At 36.0% G+C, this 20,618-nt stretch overlaps 1 protein-coding gene across 4 annotated transcripts in view; it reads left to right on the top strand.

Moving 5' to 3' along the window:
* LOC121727454 overlaps window positions 1-19,759 on the top strand; it is a 242,232-nt gene extending 222,473 nt beyond the window's left edge. For 3 of the 4 annotated variants that reach the window (XM_042115323.1, XM_042115324.1, XM_042115325.1), the window contains 2 exons: window positions 17,303-17,462; window positions 18,575-19,759. In XM_042115323.1, coding sequence (XP_041971257.1) covers window positions 17,303-17,462; window positions 18,575-18,739 — 325 coding nt within the window. In that variant the 3' untranslated portion in view covers window positions 18,740-19,759. Of the gene's footprint in view, window positions 1-11,444; window positions 11,665-17,302; window positions 17,463-18,574 lie in introns of those variants that run through there. The other variant, XM_042115326.1, reaches the window with a different exon arrangement.
* The last annotated feature ends 859 nt before the right edge of the window (window positions 19,760-20,618 follow it).

Raw genomic sequence — 20,618 nt, 5'->3', positions numbered from 1 at the left:
CAAGTGATCTAAAATAATTTTATGCAGAAGCTAAGTGATATTGAAAACGGCAATAACAGTATCATTCAGCTGGTACCGCTGTAAATGTAATACTAAATCACAAATACATTACTATCTTGTGTTAAAATTGGTACGGAAATAAACTTAATCGAGAGGCTACTGGTCTCATTTAAAATTAGACGGTTTTTGCGATTCCGTGTCTGCAAAATGAAGGAAGCATACATTTTTCGCAATTGAACTTAGTTTGCTTCTTCATGGTCTGCATTATAATATTGGGTTTTTAATAATAATAATCAATAAAATAGGTGACTCGGTTGCGTCAAAATTCATTTATTTCGCGGAAACCGTTTTTTGTGATAAAAAACTATCCTATGTCCTTTCCCGGGACACCAAGTATCTGCATACAAAATTTCAACAAAATCGGTTAAGCGGTTTAAGCGTGGAGGGTAATAGATTAACACTTTTTCGCAATTATAATATTAGTAACTAATACATAATATTCTCGTATACAGTGACGCACCAGGAAACTGATAAATAGCTCAATTTCCTGGAGTTTCTTTGACTAGTTTGGCTATTTGATAATAAAACTTGACCTCTTCTTGAGTCAAATGTCATTCTGTGGAATAAACCTGTGCACCTGATAAAATTTTCCGTACTCAAAACTGCCGCATTTACGAATAAATATTTCGTATAAAAATTAAAATTATACCTACTGTATACTCTATACTTATTATAAAGAGAAAAAGTTTTTTTGCTTGCATTTAATACGGGCTCTGAAAGTACCGGGCCGATTTTAATGAAAGAATCTTATCTCTTTAAAAGAGCAATTCTTGTATATTATATTATATAATTGGAATGTCGGAATCGACTCGAACGATTTTTATGAAATTTAGTATATATCCCTATATAGGTTTCGGGGGCGATAAATCGATCTAGCTAGGAATCATTTTTAGAAAATGTCATTAATTCGTGTTTTATCGAATACCGAGCAAAGCTCGGTCAAATAGCTACTTGGTAGTAATTATAAAACAAAGAGTACGCCACGGGAAAGTACATTTGATATACTTTTTATGGAGGGAAACTACGCTTACCCCATGTACTGTTTGGTACGTACCAAATCTATATTTATACTAATATTATGAAATATGCGAAAGTGTGTCTGTCTGTCTGTTACCTTTTACCGCCCAAACCACTGACTCGATTTTGATGAAATTTGGTATGGAGATACTTTGAGTTCTGATAAAGAAATAACTCAGAAGTCAGAAGGCCTTGTGATGCCTTAATGCCCGGTTCCTGCGTTTTAAGCATTGTCTATTGTTTAAAGTTTTTACATAAACTTTGCTAAAAAACCTTCGAACCATAGAGGCATAAGCGTACCTTTATAAGCCCAAAATCATGTTATATCACTACTATACAGTTTATTTGAGCAGATTTGCAAATAATGCATTGTTATGAACATTGGCAAAGTGACAAAACTTTGCATTCCCAGTCGATCGTGTAATTCTGTCTGCCACATGTGACATGACATAACGTGATGATTCCTTCTGACATTTAACCAATTTTATGAGGCTTGCTCATTTGAAAATATATATTACAAAATATAACACGGTATAGCCATTTCTTGGCAGGAAATGCCAATTTTAGCTATTTATAAAACGAAGAAGCGATGAATATTATAATCTAAGATCATACTGACTTCATTAGTATCTCTAATCACATCAGTTCATACTGGCTTCGCATTTTAGGGTTAATGTGAGCAAATCATACATAATATTATGACAACACTTTTCATCGCGGGAAAATCGGACTTATACGCGGGAGGAGCGGCGTGCTACTTCTGGTATAAGTACCTAATATCCATACTAGTCCATACTAATATTATAAATGCGAAAGTGTGTCTGTCTGTCTGTCTGTTACCTCTTCACGCCCAAACCGCTGAACCGATTTTGCTGGACATGGAGATACTTTGAGACCCGGGAAAGGATATAGGATAGTTTTTATCCCGGAAAAATGTACGATTTCCGCGCGATAAACTAATTTTGGCGCAACGGAGTTGCAGGCGTCATCTAGTAAGTAATAGTATGAAATTGTCTCGTTTAAAATATTATAAAATAAGTTCTCTAAATGCTCAAAACGTAACAACTTATGACCTTAAAATTAACAGCAATTAGCGATACAGTACGGAAGAGCATGGGAACATTTTAGTTACCAATTTGTGTTGGCTGTGACCTCTTTACCGACATCTGTCTGATGACGTCATAACTGCCTAGTGCCTAATCACTGGCTCAAGGCAAAAGAAGGGGCTTGATGCAAGGATTTATACCTATACTAGACGTTTGCGCTGGTCCGTTGCGCTGATCGTTTATTAGCGCAATAAACGATCGGATACCGTACATTTTCTGAAACAACATAGCCTTAATCCTTCCCCGTGGTCTTCGCTTGTCTGTGCCAAATAACTTACAAATCGGTCCAGTACTTAATTGGTGAGATTAGCGCTTTCAAATAAACATACTCTTTAGCTATTAATACTGTAAATAGACTACCTATAGACTAAGTATATACTTAACTTTAATAAACAAAAAGCCTAGTTGCAGCCTGCAGGGTATGGAATCTCTGAACCGATTTCGATGAGCAGACTTTTCGAAACCCGGGAAAACCGTGGACATAGTCACAGAATATATAATAGTACTTACTTTTAAAGTACTGACATAGTTTTAATCCAGAAAAGTACGGTTCCCATGCGATAATGGCACATAGGTGCCACACCCGCGCAAAGTTGCGTGCAACATAATATTATATTGATCTATCATATGAGAATAATTTACGTGGATGACGATGCATTCACGATGCAAGAGAATTAATTTCATCTACTATTATTTTAATTAAAATTCACCATGACACTCACACATACATAATGTATAATTTATTTTTAATTAGGATTAAGTTTAAAAGGATGAATGCAATAAATATATAAATTTTTTCACAATCACAGACATAGATCAAGATCTTGATCTATGCTGTGTTCACAACTAAATAACGTCCGTTGTTGCACACTTGAACTGCTTAAACGATTGTGATGAAGTTTGAATGGAGATATTTTGAGTCCTTAGAAAGGATACAGGATTTTTTTATTCCGGAAAAATATGCGGTTCCCGCGCGAGTCGCGACGAATGGACGAATTTGCAGGCAACATTTAGTAATTGTTGTTAGTTTATTTATCGTATAAATTGTTACTTTAGTGAGCAAGACCTTTAAATATCATGGTCGTCTAGTTGCTATGATATTATACAATACTTTTTAAGATAAAAATAGTCTTAGCAACGGAAAAAATACAATAAGTTGAGTTAAATTGCAATAAAATGTTAATAAGGACAACGCCCACTCACTGAAATTTATAACCAAACTAAATGTCACTCGCGACTCAGTTGCGTAAAATTTGGTATATCGCGCAGGAATCCATCCTTTCCAGCACCCGTAGCATGGCTACAGTTATAGAAATACGAAAGTATAGACAAACAGCGGAGATAAACTTAAAATGCCACTTTATGACATAGACTATAGTCTACGTCATAAAGTGGCATTATATTTGATTTTTTGTCGATCGCGGCTAGCCGCGGTAAAGATCGGAACGGCACCTTCAGTTTATTTCCGCTGTTTGTCTATACTTTCGTATTTCTACTGTAGCCATGCTACGGGTGCTGGGACTCAAAGCATCTCCACCAACATAACTCAACCATACCCAGCAAAATCGATTCAGTGGTTTGGGCGTGGAGAGGTAATAGACAGACAGATATTATGGCAGAATAATGATTGAAGGACCTTGGTTAACTAAACACAGTTCGTGCAATATTCTTGACCTTTTACTGTATACTAAAAGTACTCAAACCAAGGCAATATGTTGTATAATTACTTCTTAAAATAATATACCTATTGGTGATTTTCGGAAGTAAATAAAATAATACTTTTTTTAATAAAATAAAAAATAATAATAAGTAATAGAAATATTGTTTTTAATACATACCATTTTTTTAAATAATTACTTTTGTAGTATGTGTTTTAAACTCACAAACTTTATCTTTTAAAAACAGTATACTGCGAGAACTGCGTTAAAAGTAACATTTTATTTGTCCTTCACTATGATCTTATCTGTGGCATATTTCATCAAAATCAGCGAACTACCAAGTAGTTTCGAAGCCTATTCGATACAAACAAACTTGAAATGTTTATAACGTTTCCCTGCCAACATTCTGCATTATAAATTGAGGCACGTACAAGGAATTGTAATTTATAATCGCTAATACATGTTCCTACTTCTAAGGTTTCAATTGCTAACAACTTCCGCAAACTTAAGCTATAAGAAGTTTTTTTAGGAATACTAAGTGACAATTAAAATTTTTTTTTTCATAGGTGCCGACAGTTTAGATAGGTACATTCATACTATATCTTATAATACCTATTCATCGGTCCTCACTACCCTCACTAATAAGTATAACATTTAAACAGCGGATAAGTATAATACATATAATATAAATATGTACATGTATATCTACTACTATGTATATCTACTTGCATTTGTCGAGTACATTGGAAAGTCACATGACAGACAAATACTAGGTCTAAATTATACGCTGCGAAAATATATTTATAAGAGGGTGAATGGTTTTTCTACTCATAAGAGTACGGTTACACGCTCGGTTTGGCATCAGTTCAGTCCATCAGTCTCAACTCTCAGTCTGACGCCAGAATCAAAAATCAATCAAAATCAAAAATCTTTATTTTCATTAATAAAGATTGTTGACTTTGATTGAATGATGACCGAAAAGTACATAAAAAAAATATTATCAGTCCGTCAGTCAAACGGTTACACGATCATTCTCCTGTCAGTCTTGATCAGACTGATGAACTGAACTGATGTCAGACTGACAGTGTAACCTATGTCATAAGTATTGAAAAAAGTAACTAATTTTTTAACCTGCTGTCTTACAACATTTTATGCACTGACCTCTATAATACACTGGACAGGCGATCGCTATCAATAAAATGTTCCTATTTGAAAGTCGCCATATTGGCGCTGATTGCTATGTAAAAGCAGTAGTGAGCGTACTTGGAACTACTATTTTGAAAATGGCGGTTGTAATTTTCTATGTAATTAGTTCACAGTACGCTCACCGCGGCACTTCAAATCGGCACAAAAAATAGCTGTCATTTTGTACGGTATAGCCTGTCCAGTGTATAGAGATAAGTGATTTTATGAGTGTCGCAAAATATGAGGGTAGGCGAAAAAATTCTCTAGACGTTTCAAATTTCGAACGCTCAGTCTGGAGTCTGGCCGCACCGCTTTCTCGCAATAATACTGTTAAGCGTAATTTAAAAATAAAAGAAAATAATATAGACGCTTTAATTAAATTTAGTAGTTTGTGAACGTGATAATATAATTTGGTGATCGTCAGCTGCATGTACATTACGACAATGATGGTCATAGTAAACATCATCAAACGATCGTTCAGGAAACTCGTGAAGAGAATGTAAGTACACTTCTTTTAATTCGACTGTACCCTACGAATACTAAAAACTAAGGAAAAGTAACTCCGTCAAAAACATGTTCTACAATACTTGTCAAAAATGTGTACCCAGGTGCACATTCACCGTACATACCCTTGTTTGTTCATTAAAACCAACTTTTAAGGCAGAGTCTACCCCAACACACTCGGACATTGGCGATTCACAATTAAGGAGCTATAAATAAAAAGAAGAAGAAGACACTTTCAATACATTTGAAATATTTAGGTGGCCTTGAGCGGTATCAGGCTAAAGTTACATGACAGTTCGAAAGGAACTTTTAAAACGGTAATAGTATGGGAGTTACACAGTTAAAGGGATATGAAAACTGGGCAGCTCTGGAAATATTACATACTGTATACGGGTCGAATTTTTGGTTCCGTACCCAAAGGGTAAAAACGGGACCCTATACTGAGACTTCGATGACTGTCCGTTTGTCTGTCCATCTGTAAGTCTGTCTGTCTGTCTCCAGGTTGTGTCTCAAGAACCGCTATTATATAGTTAGACTTCTAAAATTGTCACATATTGTGTACCTATATCTGTTACCGCTATAACAACAAATACTAAAAATAAAATTAAATAAATATTTAAGGGGGACTTTATCATTTTTTGCTTCAAAAAGTATCCTTTGTCCTTCGCCACGGTCTACTCTAAATCTGTCATCTGTGTCTCTGTCATCTGTGCCATATTTCATCAAAACCAATCAAGTAGTTTCGGAGCCTTTTCGATACAAACTTTTTTTAAAGTAGTTTAACCCTAGATAGCAAACCTTCTGGGAGACCCTGTTTAAGCTAACCATCCGTCGAAACGACGGGTATTAAAAAATGAGTATTTTTATTGAGATTTTACCACATTCTGGACCTGGATTTTTTTTACAGACAAATGATGACCTTAGCAACAAAACAACACTTTGCATATTTACATTTTTTATTTACTTTTGAAACTAAAAAAAATATTCTTAGACCTCTAAAAAATAGGAACATTTTCAATTAAACTTTTCTTAAACAAAATAAAATTTTACTCAAAACAAAACAATCAGTTTTTTGTCATTATATGGCACATAGAAGTATAAAACGTAATAAAAAATAAAATAAACTACTTTTCTTTAGCACATGTGATACAAACATTTATTTTATGTTCACCTTATGAGGTGAACATAAAAGTATATTTTGCTATAATTGTAAGGTGGTAATATGTTACCACCTTACAATTATAGCAAAATATACTTTTAGTCATGCGCTTTTCTTGTAGTAGCTTTTCCCAAGTGTTTTTTTTTCCGTTTTTCTCGTGGAAAATTTGGAAAATACTCTTCTTCGTTCTCTATTCCCTTCAAAGAAGCTTGGCCCGACGGCAACTGCTCTGCGCACTATAGTCGATGGCTGTTTAGAAAAAACGCTTCTAAATATTTATTTTACTAAGCTCTTGGTTTAATAAATTATTTATATCATCTTAAATAAACGGAAACATGGTAAAAATCTAAAATAAAACACAGTTTAAGTCAAAAATAAATACACGCACTTCAGTAGTAAAACTAACGGTAAAGCTAACCACCCGTCGAAACGACGGGCAAAGTCTGCTTAAACCGAAAAGTATGGCACTTACCTGTACGACGAGTGTGCCACTGTAACGACCTCACCGGCAAATAAGTTAAATAGGCGAAACAAAATATTCGGACGCGAAATTAAAAAGATATGACGATATTAGTTTGCGCCGCCCGTCGATTTGACGGAGGTTAGCTATCTAGGGTTAAAAATATTTTGCACCGCGAATATTTTAACGCTAAGTACTCACATACGGTTTTGCTCGATAATTTTACTCCAAATCGAGCAATAACCACCGTGTGGACCGCAAAACTGACAGCTCGAAGGCTCGCTTCGAGCCGGCACAAATTTTGATATCGTTGGGCACAATATACATTCTGTCTACTCTGGAGCCGGCCTCGATGGAATTAAATACATATGTCAAATATATCATTTCTTTCGATTCGGAGTAAAACTATCGAGCAAAACCGTACTTAGCATTAAAGTGATTTCGCATATTGTAAAACTAGGTAACTCGAAATTATGGCACATACTAAGCAAGGAAATACTAATCTTATCAACTTACTTCCTAATACCTACCTCATTATACTGTGTAGATAAGCTACTGACCACCTTAGTTGATGCAATAATAATTATTATGTAAGTAACTAATAATTTTAATCGTTCGGACGGAAGCCAAGTTTGTCACGCTGATTACAGTACATTCATTTTATAACAAATGCTTGTTTTGTTTCTAGATCAAACTAGTATGAGACATTTGATTTTATGAATAATTTAAAGTGCAGATAAAACAAACAAAATAATTGTACATTTTCTTTTCAACTATTTACTCATTAATTAATTGTTACATCCAATTAAAGAAAATTTATTTGGTTATTATCATTGTTCATTTTTCTTAGAAAGAATTCGAATTTTTGAAGCTTAAATATTTTAATTGTTATATCATAATATTATGATATTATGTCTCAGTAGCTAAAAGATCTTAAGTATAGACTGTAGACTCGACATCGAACAGTGAAAAACGTACCTTATCTAAATTAATGGGCATGATGACTATTTTTTTCATATCGGTAATTGAAAGAAACTTAAAAAATAGACACATCGTTGAAAGAATGACTCTGATAGCTTAAAAATTCACCGAGATATGACAATTCAAATATCTCATAAAAAAGACCTGCCCGAAACGCTCCATACAAAGTGCTACGAAAGTATGACGTCAGTCTTTCGTAGTTTGTACGCTTAGGGAGACAACTTTGTTCGACAGGTATATTAAATATTGCGTTTATGAAAGCGGTTTCATAACAAAAGTTGCTTTTAATTGCGTAAGTTATCGAATTGTAGACACATATTTAGAAATTTAATTGAAAAAAAATTAGACTTGAATATCCAATTTTGAAGGCGCATAACAAAAAAAATACAAATGCTTATCGAGCTGAAATTTTGGGAACTCTTATTTTTTACCGTGATTTCTTTATTTTATCAACAAAATTCGCTAATCTTTGACCTTGTCATCATCTCTATTACAATAGTAACTAATTTTTTTTGCAATAAAGCAATGTTGATAGTGAGAATAATAAAACATTCGTCCAACAAATAGCAGGTATAAAAATTTAATGACGGTCGCGGTATCGTAAATTAACAATTAAACTAACAATAAGCCACCAAGGTCCACCACTTGGCCCCCGTCCAACTGACTGGATCTGCTAAATAACAGTACATCTGCAAGATATGTGTAACTGCTAAAAAATCACAGCTTTGCATAAGCATGCACCCTAAAAGCTCTAGATATAGATAAATATTTTTTTAATACCAACAAAAACTTTTTTTTGTTTAGAATTTTTTAACAAATATTTTCTAACAGTACTACTCGTGCATAAAACCGGTAAATTAAAAAAAAACAAGAATAAAATCGGCCAAGTGCGAGTCCGACTCGCACACGAAGGGCGTACCGCTATTAAGCGAAAGTTGGCAAAAAATTGTGTTGTTTGTATGGGAGCCTCCCTTAAATATCTATTTTATTTTAATTTTATTATTAATTATTAAAGTACAAATATAATTACAAATTTTGTGAATATTTAAAGTGCATCCTGATACCATTATTAGTTACGAGCAAAAAAGGCCAAACAAATCACATTTGTTGTATGGGAGCCCCCTTAAATATAAATTTTATTTTGTTTGTATTTGTTGTTAAAGCGGCAACAGAAATGCGCAATCTTCGATAATTTCAGAAGTCTAGCTATAGCGGTTCTTGAATTACAGCCTGGAGACAGACAGACAGATGGACACGGACAGAAATCGCTTAGGTTCCCGCTCACGCACTTTATACCCTCTTTTGAGTCATTCGTTAAATGGACTACAACGAAGTCTTAGTAATAGGGTCCCGTTTTTGCCCTTTGGGTACGGAACCCTAAAATTACAATTATCCAGCAGCTCTATTAAAAATCTAAAAGTGTTTAAAAATTAAATAGTTACTACATGAATATAAATATAAGTACCGCAGATAGACTTTCAACCGAAAAGCACAGACAGGAAAATAACAGGATATAATAACGTTACGTTTATTAGCAATCGCCATTTTGTTTAATTAACGTTTCTTATAATATAATGGCCGGTTTACATTATTCCAGTAATAATGTATTATGTAGCGCTGGATTCACATTATTCCAATCCACCTTTACTGGATTGGAATAATGTGAACCCGCTTTAAAGATACGTTCGAATTTGTAAAAAAAAAATACTTATTTTGTAAAATAGTCTTCTTGAATGTTTCTAGTTTTGTTATTATTTACTTATCTGTCTTTTGAATGCGAATTTTTGTCATTTTTTCTTTGTTTGGTTATATTATCTGCAAATTTTAATGATGCACATTTTACCTCGTTCGTGATAATAAATAATTTTTAATTGAATAATTTTAAAACTCTTGCATTAAATTAAGTTGAATGAAATACAACATGATTTATTTTTATATATGACGTACATTTTCTAAAAATAATAATTAATAATAATACAATGAAGTTTTTGAGATTATCTTATCCTCAAACACTTCAATATCTAAATAGTAAATACCTATTTATAAATGATGGATACTTAGAACTACTTGAAGTCAATCACGGCAGTGGTGGCATAGTTAAAAAATAGTTACTTATTCATAACAATATTATTTTCATCTTCAAAACAAGTAGTGTCCTTAATCTTCAGTTCTTTAAAATCTATCAATTATTATTATCAAAGGAAAAGTAGATAAATGGGCTTTAAAATTTTAAGGGTTGATTCAAACCGCAACGCGACGATTTATATGGATTTGACAAATTCACAAGACGTGTCACGCAATAGAAATCTGTCAAATCCATACAAATTTATGCTGCGCCGCGCCTCGCCTCGCATCGTCGCGTTGCGGTCTGAATTGACCCTTAGAAGGCAACATAGGTACCTGTGTATAGATAGACATTAGATACTAGACAGGAGCCTTAAAATATTGTTATTTTGTAACGCAAAATTTACGCCACTAATTTACTTTTCACCTTTTTCTGTCTTGATAACAGTTTGGTAGGAGGTTTAGAGGAAAGCTTACGTTTCCATATTTCATAGTTTCTTCACAATTTATAACCAGCAATATCCGAATAACTACGTCAATTACTCGATCGAATGTACAGGCAATTTATTGATATCGCATAGAATATCCATGAGCGTCTCCTTGAGCCACATTCGCTGCATAAAACATGCTGGCCATCCGCACATACTATTGACGTTCCTCGCAAACACTCGGACGATTTGAATTTGTAAACCGCCAGAACTCCGAAGAAACAATGAGATATAAATAACGTATGCACTGTTGGATGATGCGCCAATACCGTCACTGCGCGGCTGAATTTCTGTCGTATCGATTGGTTCAGGAATCAGGATTATTGTTTGAGATAGAATTATCCATGATATTACGGTCCAATTTCACCAACGACTTAAACGTTTACACCTTCGTTCCTGGTGTCCGCTAAGTTAATGCTCGAATAAGTATCACAGTACCTCTTTCGTTTTTCGTGTGAATGAAAGAGAAGACATGACATTTTAACAAGCTGTTAACACTAACAGACGTTAGTGAAATCGAGCCTACGCATAATAATTAATTTTATTTCATTAAAAACCGTTAAATAAATGCTGCAAGCCAAAACTGTCGTTGGCTTTCCCAGCCTTTGGTGTCTGATAATTAGAAATCGTTAGGCTAATAGGCTCGGCGTAGGGGCTTTCGCGCGAGGTCGAGCCCCCATAACATAGCAATAAGGTAACGGGAGTGTTAGTCACCCACCGGCGAGGCGGCGAGGCGCGGCGTCGGTCCCGCGTCGACCGCCACCGTCAGTCTGCGCCAAATCGCGGCGCCCGCCGGCTCGGCCGCCCACCGCGCCCGCCTTTCGATGCTCTTCGCTCCGATCGCCTTCGAGGCGATGAAGTGTAAGGAGGAAAACTGCGAGGTCGGCGTGGTGCTGGAGCACGACTCCCTCATCGTCCTGTCCCTGAACAAGACCATCGTCTGCCTGTGCGGGAGGAACCAGCGCAACCCCTTCGAGCGCGGGTAATTCCTTTAGCGGCTCACGCGCGGCCCGCGTGCTGCTGCCCTTTGAATGCAAGAACTCGTTCGCTGTCATATCTGTAATACCAAGGTTGACTTCTGGTCAAGGTAAATTCCTCGTACACGGCTAGCGAGACACTCAAAACTACTTTTGAATCAATTGAATATCAGGTTTGCGCGTAGGAGACACCTCGTTTTGTTTGTGTTTGTTTTTGTACGGCTTCAGTCGTTCAGTTTTCAGTTGTGTGAAGTGACACGTGATACGGAGTGCGAATGTGTTCGTATGATGACTCCAAATGGAATCTTTTCATTCGAAGCTGCAGAAAATCATTCTATCCCTTCGTCTCTTCCGGTACGTAACTTGAACGTCCTAACTTCTAATTATACCTTTAGCGAAACATCATAAAGCTATAGCAGGCAGTTAGCCAAAACATAATCATACGTCTAGACTGAAAGTGCGCCGGTTTGTTTTGTTTGTATACGTTTTGTTTGTCTTGGCCTCAGTGTTTATTTTTGCAAAGAATTCAATCGTAAGTGGCGAGTACAATATTCAAATTTCAAGTACATTGGGGTAATGAATTTTGATTAGCTTTAGAATTGCAGATATTCAAGCTTAAGAATATAGCAGAAATTACTCTTTTATTATTTTTCGTAAAAAAATTAAGTACTATTTTATAGTTATTAACAACAATAACCTGAAAATGCTTTTTAAAAAATTATCATTCTTGAAATTTGCATTTGCACTTTCTTGAGGGTCTTACGGTTCATTATCCTTTCGAAATTTCGAATTTTATGCGATCATGACACTTGCTGCGAGGACAACAAGGTTTATATTGCATGCAACATCACCTTCACGAGCCGAAGGTGCAGAGAAGTGGAAGACCTTATTGCTATCGGTTCCGGTGGTTACGACCAGTTTTGGTTTCAGGATTACCTCGATATTTATAAGTTTTCTGAGCACATCCATAGTTTTTTGACTTGCCTTAATTGGCTATAACGACTTGCTGAACGTTAGTTCCTTCTTTTTCGATATAAAAACGTAAATTAACAACCATATCTGTAACTATATATGCTTTTGAATCGTAACTTATTCAACTATTTTTATCTTCTGTATCGTTGTCACTATTTTATCATTTTAGTGTTTACGCCAATTTTTGTAGTAAACTTAATATTCACGGTTATTATATAGGTACAATTTACAACCCCTTTAAATGTCAGATTATTTATTTTTGTTTATAATATTCACTGTTCAGAATACTTAGTACGTACGTCATCGAGATAATTTTAAAATATCATAAGATAGCATACGAATAGTAGCTTAAAAAAATGTACCTTTGACTTTTTAATCCTGCCCAGCGGTTTTGGTTCGTTCCAAGTTTCCAACACGTTTGTAACTATTTATGCGAACACAGTCATTCAGTGTAACCGACAAAAAGTAGTGATCGTTGACCGAAAGACAAGGTCGTTGGTCAGACGTAGGTACTGACAAGAATTCTGACTCGGTTATCCTTACTTTATTGTCAGTACCAACAATTACATGGACGATTTCGAGTGTTAAAAGAAAATCACTTGGGAAGTTGGGATTGGTTTACCACAACGATTATTTTTGATTTGAAATAACCAGGCATTTTAGCTAAGACATTTTCATTATCGCTTGTTTATAGAATAGCTGATCAAAAATAAAGTCGAATTCATGTTATGTCAATTCCATACATTTTGATCGGCGATTCTATAAAGAATAGCGATAGAGAAAACGGCACAGCTAGAGGCTCTAATATTATTTTAGAACATCGCGCTTCTTTTCCAATGTGGCATGTGTCGTAGCAGAAATCAAAGCCACCTGCCGATTTAAAGCCAGATGGCGCAGGTGCTACTAAAAGCTTACAAAAAGTTTTGAGGCCATAGCGGTTGATGGACCTTAGCATTTTAGACCCACAAAATATTAAAGCGGGTATATTATTAGATTGGGTAGCAAACCTTTTTTTATAATACTGACAAATATTCTGAAGTTGTAAAGTACACATTGATTTGTATGTACAAAATTCAACCCGCATCGTGCGTTCTGTACATTTTAACCAGAAATAGTAAATAAAAAGGATTAATTACACAACGTCCAATTTTCTTCATCGGCACATTGAAAAAACCATGAATCATACGCGTTTCTTTATAAGTAAGGTAGAAAGGTTGTTTTCACCAAAATACCAAGTAAAGCAGTTCTATGGAACTGAAAACTGTCGTAGTAAAAATACATAATATGATAACAGATAGCTGCTATAACATCAATCTAAACCTACAGAAGAGGTAATAGAACATGATATTATAGCTAATTGCGAATCAGGAAACAGGCTATATGATTCTAATGACAAATTAAAACTGTTCGAAGAAATCGAAAGTTACTTGGAATATGCTTTCACGAATTTAAGCTGTTATATCTGTCAACCCTGATAGCTTTCTACAGACGTTTATATAAGTGTACCAGTTCTTAAATGTACTTTAAACGAACCATACTCAGAATCGGTAGACAAGTGATAAAACAGTCGCATACGATTATGAAATTTATCTCGTTTGCAATAAGGACTTTATAGAATCACTTCCTTTCAGGCTACCAGTTACATGACTAAAATAATTAGTCATTTCATATCGTTACTTGTCCTAGAGCTTACTGTGTATAGAGGAACAATTAGCTTGCTGGGTGCAGTACATAAAGTTATTGTGTCTCTGGGGACGAATAACGATTTGCTACAATAGATGAAATACTTTGTATAGGCAACGTGGGATAGGTAAATTACGTTTAATAGTTCCGTTTGAAGTGGTCGAAATCCGTCCATAATAATTATTATCTATCAGGACGATTTTTGACGGATTTTTTGCTTCTGCAATAGAAAATAAAATCTCTCTGTCAAGTTAAGTTTTGGATAGCCTATCCAGCACTTATAAGGAAGTGGACAGTGGTGAACAGGCCCTTTACCTTTTAATTGCAGTTTTTAGAGAACTGGTAGTGTGTAAACTATAGTGGTTTTATAGAAATCGAGTGATGTGGTCTAATTCCTAATAAAATATATCGAACCACAATATCATTATCATAAATCTATAAGATTAATTATTACTCGAGCAGATTATAGTACCCCTATTGAATCCCATTGAGTCCTGACGTCAATTCTCGTAATAGGATAACCCATTATAACCGATCTATTAATATTTGTTATAATACAGCTTATAAGCTTTGCAGCAATAGCTTAGTAATCAGCACTATCTTTACACGACTACAGAGTACAGACTACAGATATGCCAAAAGGGAGGCTAATGATTTTAGTAGTGTTTTTATTGTGCCTTAGTAGCGCCTAAAGTAGATATAAAACCGTTATTGTTGTCTTTTGTATTTTCTGTACCTTTACTATTATTATCCTTCACTTGGACTTGTATTCTCACTTTGAAAAAGAACACTAGGTACACGTCATTTATTCACCGTTTTGTATTTTGATTTTTTCTTTTTGTTTGGTTTTAACAGATGAAAAAAAAAAGATTATTACGTAAAAATCTAAATTATCCTTTTCTTGAAAAAAAAATGCCTTATCGAAATATAATCACCGTCATCGAAGAATTGCTTACTTCCTTTGAGCGACAAAAAGTTTATCGTCGTAGCACCAAAATTCAGAGAGGATATGACGCTAACACAATTAAACGCCAATTAAGAGATAATATCTTGTCTGGGAGAATAAAAAACTTAGCTGTAATAGTTTTGTAACAAAAAATAGTAAAAGAATTAAGAAACTATCCTTGAGTCAAAGGAAAATAACTAAATTGTGATTGTCCTAAAAAATTTGGTGACATGTCGAGTATTATAATCTAAGTAAGTACATAAAATGCAAAGTTATAAAATTATGGATTCTTAAAAAACAAAGCAAATATTATGGCTTTCAATACAATGCTACCTTATTTACTATTTTTTAAGTACTTGAAAAGTTGGTCCATTGACTAACTAGTATCATAACATCGAAGTAATAAATTATGTTTCTCAGGTACATAAAATTATTATGTAACTACATATTTATCTTTTGTGGTCTTACTACGATCTTATTTCTTTAAACCATGTCTCGCTTTCAATACTGGATTTAAGCTATCAAGTTTCTTATAATAGTAAACTACTAGAAGCTTACCAACATCTTATTGGATAAGTCTATGTTGAACATAATCGCAGCGTAGCTTTATTAATAGTGGTTTGTTTTTGAGCTTGTTTTATTAGTAGAACCCAGTTTCTTCGGACTTTTATATCCTCTAGACGCTTCTCAAGGGTATCGACCAGTAATAATAGCTTCTACCTGTGTTTTTTATTCGAGTCGAAGACTCGCCAAAGTCGGGAACGAAGCGAGGGCAACGTACCTCTCCGCTCTCCCTTGCCCTGTAGCCCTACTTTGCCCTACGAGCAGGCAATAAATAAGCATCTCCCCCGTACGCACGCACTTCAATGTTGCGTGAAAGAGATGCATTATTTAACTATGCTGCGTTTAATGATAATCCGAGCTCCAGCTGTGCGCGAAACGTATACTTTGTGTATCTGTGTGCACTTGTGTTTCGTGGACTTTGAACCCGTAATGGTGAAATTTCGTCTCCCTCTACACCGTTATCGTGGTAATCAATACTTGTATTTTAGTGTGAGTGATTACGTTTATAGGTTCACAGTAAAACCCCATTGCGTCGCCGATAAAACCAGCGACTGGTTTATTACGAGGTAAACTCTTTCCTTGTCTTCATCCGCCATTATGCTTCTTGTTTATGATTTCAAAATAACCGAAGATTATCTTGTGTTATTAAGTAAAAAATGGGATTTCCTCAATTAGAATAAGTTACATTCGTGATATGCATGGTATCAAATGTGTATATCAGTACGTGATTTTATATTAGGTATGTTTAGTTTAGAGTAAGATAAATAAAAAATCGTGTTCAACGCAAGTACAATCGAAACATACATTTCCACTCACAGCCGTTAAATGAAATTCGATTAGGAATATATTATGGTTTTGTAATCACAACATAACGTAGACGAATTAATTTTATGGCCATGGCGGGCGAGCCGACTGGTCCGTTGAATGCGTCATTATCGTTACGATACGATACCGAATGATGCCGTCGCTTCTGTTCGTAGTTTTTCGCGGAAAACGGCCACATCGTCACTCGTCAGCGTCCCCGCCCCGCACCGTCCCCCGCGCGGGCGCCACATCCGAGCCGAGTATATAAAAGACCGCCGCGCCCCTCCACTTCAACTCAGACGCATGGAGTACTCCGTAGAGGTCGTTTGGCACGAGCGAGCGCTTTGCTAGGCACCTGCCGGCCACTTTTAACGTTAATATTCTAGTCACCGAGCAGCTGAAGCTCGCCCTACGCGGTCTACCGCGCGTTCCTACGAACAGTGATATGTGCAATAGTACTACTTAAAATATTGTGATAATTTATTTAAATTAGTTATTAGTTGCGCGCGTCGATCGGACCGCGAACGGCTGTGAGTGTTGTGAGAAATGTTGTGACTGCCCGACTGGAACTCGTCGCCCGTGATCCAGCCCAGTGTGTTCAGTTGTACTTACGTCGGACCCTTCGCCATGGTCGGAAATAACAATACTATGATGGCGATTCGCATCGTCCACAGTAAGCTGCGCAAGCGCGAGGAGCACTCGGCTTCGGTGCACCCGGCCGAAGCCGTGCTCCAGGCCGCGCCGCAGCAGCCGCCCGAGCCTCTTGCCTTCCGCCAGCCGCTGTGGCAGTTCCCGCCGCCGCTGCCTCCGCCCTACGTCTATCCTCATGATCAGGTAAGAGTCTCCTCTAACCCCATAGAAAAATATTGAACGATAGATAACTAGAACGTTGCAAAACCATCATGCAAATTTAAATTAGCTGCTAATGCTAATTAACTCCAGAATGACAAAAACGTCTCAGAATCAAACAGCTGGTACGGTTGACCTTATTAATTCATAACAAAACCGAGCGCCTGGCGCTGAAAACGTCTAGCGTAATGGTTTCAACATGGAAAGTTGAAGTTAAAAGAAATCGTGACTGCCTCGTCCCCGCCACGCGAGAGAGAGTCGCTTGTGACATGATATCTAAGTGCAAAATAAATTTAAATGTCGGGACACGCTCGCCGAGTAGAAAGCTGCACAAGGCGAGCGTGTTGTAACCGTTTGGCCTTCTTTCCCAAACGAACAAAGAGGCTAACGCGAACGGTTCTCTTAAATTATAAACCTAAGGGACCATTTTGACCCAAATAATACGGTCCGGTAGAGTTGGCCGGGTTAAGAATAGTTTTTGCACGGACAATATCGCGACCAGGAAACAATCAATGCTAATAAGTCTCGAACATCCAAGGATTATTTCATACGCGTGTGGCCTCAGCGAATACAGTCTCGATATGCTTCTAGGAAGCTATTATATTATAAGGTTTAGCTGCTACGTTTTGTTTTAGATTTCTGTCGTTAACAATGAGACGATAACATAAACCTTTTAGACGTTTTGTTCTTCGGCTCGTCAGGGTCGTTGAATTCCATTGAAAAATAAACAATGCTTTAAATGTTTCTCAGTCCACAAGTATAACAATAAAATGGTTCCCGCGTAAAATTTAACGTTCACAATTCTAGTTTTTGTTTCGTTAGCAACGGAATATAAATAGAGTCGCGTTGTGTAACCGAGGAACGCTTTAGTTTCTTCACAATACAGACGCGTAGGGGACGATGCATTTACAAAACATCCATTGAAGGACGACAAACATTCAACAGATAACTTTGAAATAATATGGTACTTTAAACATCCTTAAATTCCTTGGGGGACTCTTATAAAATAGAAACTTTTGTAAACCAGAACGAGTCTTCCTTATCAAGTGCAAAGTAAATATTGAATGAAACTGAGCAGATATTTTCTGTCTTTGCAGGACAATTTGATGCAGCCGATCGGCAACGAGCGGGCGAGTTTTCGAAGCCTGCGCAAGAACATCGGCGGTCGTTGGAAACGACTCGTCAAGAAGAAGCCCGAACAGGAGGTGTACACGATACCTCCCGAGCTGAAGCCCCAGCTCAAGCAAATATACGTTTACTAATTGTAGCTGTAACGTCTGCATAGAAGCAGGACTCTTCATGCTAAAGACCTCAACCGAGCCCCCCGGCTCGTCAATGTTCATATCTTCTCGAATATCAAAATTTGTAGCAGCATCTATGCACGGGCTAGCGCCCATCTTCAACATATCTTACATATCTTTTGACCAATTCTTATGACCAATCTTTGATCGGCACGTCGATGTGATGTAACGCCTAGACGTATTAATAAGTATTAGGACAATGTTTATTTGTATGATTCGCGAGTGATAGTCAAATAAAATAGTTTAATAATTAATTTAATTATGAATGAGCTTAGGAAGATGCGGTCGCGCATACTAGTGACGAAAATCCAATAATTATTATAGAGAAAACCGTGATGCCTTTGTAATGTAATGAATAGTTAGGGCATTTGTAGTTCATTAACTTATTGTAGACGTGGTCGCAGTTAGTGGGTGACGATCAAACGGTTCTGTGTATGTGTCGACTTCAGTTTTGTTTGAATATTGTTCTGAAGCAGTATTTCAATATCATTCTGTTCTGTTGTGAGTGAGACTGAAAATAAGGTACAATTATGAGTAACGTGACTTAATGTAATGTATCAAAATATGAAATCGCATTTCTTAACTATCACGGTAACGTTGTAATGAGCGAATTGTTAGTTGCGTTACTTGCATGCTTTGTTAGTATAATTTTCAGATTTTCGCCCGGTCTGTGCCTACTGTGATATAAATTAATGGATTAAATGTATGTAATGATGAGTGACGTTTTTGAATTCGCCTTCACCTGGTAGATTGACTTTGACGAGTAGGATGGACCGCCGGCTGAGAATTGAGCTAGCTCATATTGAGCCTGATATTCTAAAGATATAAGTTTTAGCCACTAGGTACAATAATTTGAAGCCATTATTATTTCGTTAATTATTAACTGTTACAAAATATAATTAAATGTATTTAACAGCGTGCAAAGTTTTGTTGATAAATGTATTCTGTCACTGACGAAAATAAAATTCCATCAATATGTTATTTGTTTTGTTTTACTTATTGATTAACCATGTCTTGAAATCTCAGAGCCTCGACAAAATCTAAATTATCCTCACCTGCTACTGAGAAATGATGATTCTCTGCATCTTTGGAATCTCATAGTCTCAGAAATATCGAAATTATTCTTAGGGTAGATCATGAAGCTAATACAGTAGATTTTTAGTGTCTGGTAAATATTATGGTAATGTAAGTATGGTATTCAAGTAAAGACCTTATTAGAATATTAGAAATATCTTCTAACATGCACTTTGACCTTTCTTTCTTTCTTTTCTTCAAAAGCTCGCACAGAAGTTCTCTCTGTCTAGCTAGATAAATTTATTGAGGCCGAGTTATTGACTGAGTAAAAAATTAAAACTTTGCCAATTCCATATTTTTCTTAAGATTATAATATAATTATGTATAGACAACTTTTAGATCATATTAAAAAAATATAAGTCTTTACGCCAGCATTTAAATTTTAAAGTCTGGAAAACATTACAGTTAGAATTTACTAGCGCCATCTATGTTAAAGACACGTTGATAGCTTTAAAGATAAGCGCCATCTAGTTTGTTTCTGCCGTATTACATTGTCGCTTGCAAATCATGCCTAGCTGATTGGTGGTGCTAGTTGCTATAAGTGTTCAGACTAGAACTGATAGGTGGCGCTTTTTAAATCTGGCAAAAATAGAGAACGTAAACGAAGGTGCTGCAAAAGGAGCGAAGATGCTGCAAAAGGAAGGAGGAAAGGATAAATTATGTCACACGTAGAAAGGGCGAGGGGGTCGACGAAGTTTGATATGATGTTTCAAGGAGTGGGAATGGCTCCCTAAATTTTGTGACGTCATATTTTAAATTAGCTTTT

The sequence above is a fragment of the Aricia agestis genome, chromosome 5, assembly GCF_905147365.1.
Source record: "Aricia agestis chromosome 5, ilAriAges1.1, whole genome shotgun sequence".
NCBI lineage: Eukaryota > Metazoa > Arthropoda > Insecta > Lepidoptera > Lycaenidae > Aricia > Aricia agestis.
Note: the sequence above shows the minus strand (reverse complement) of the source record. Positions and strands in the feature narration are given on the sequence as shown.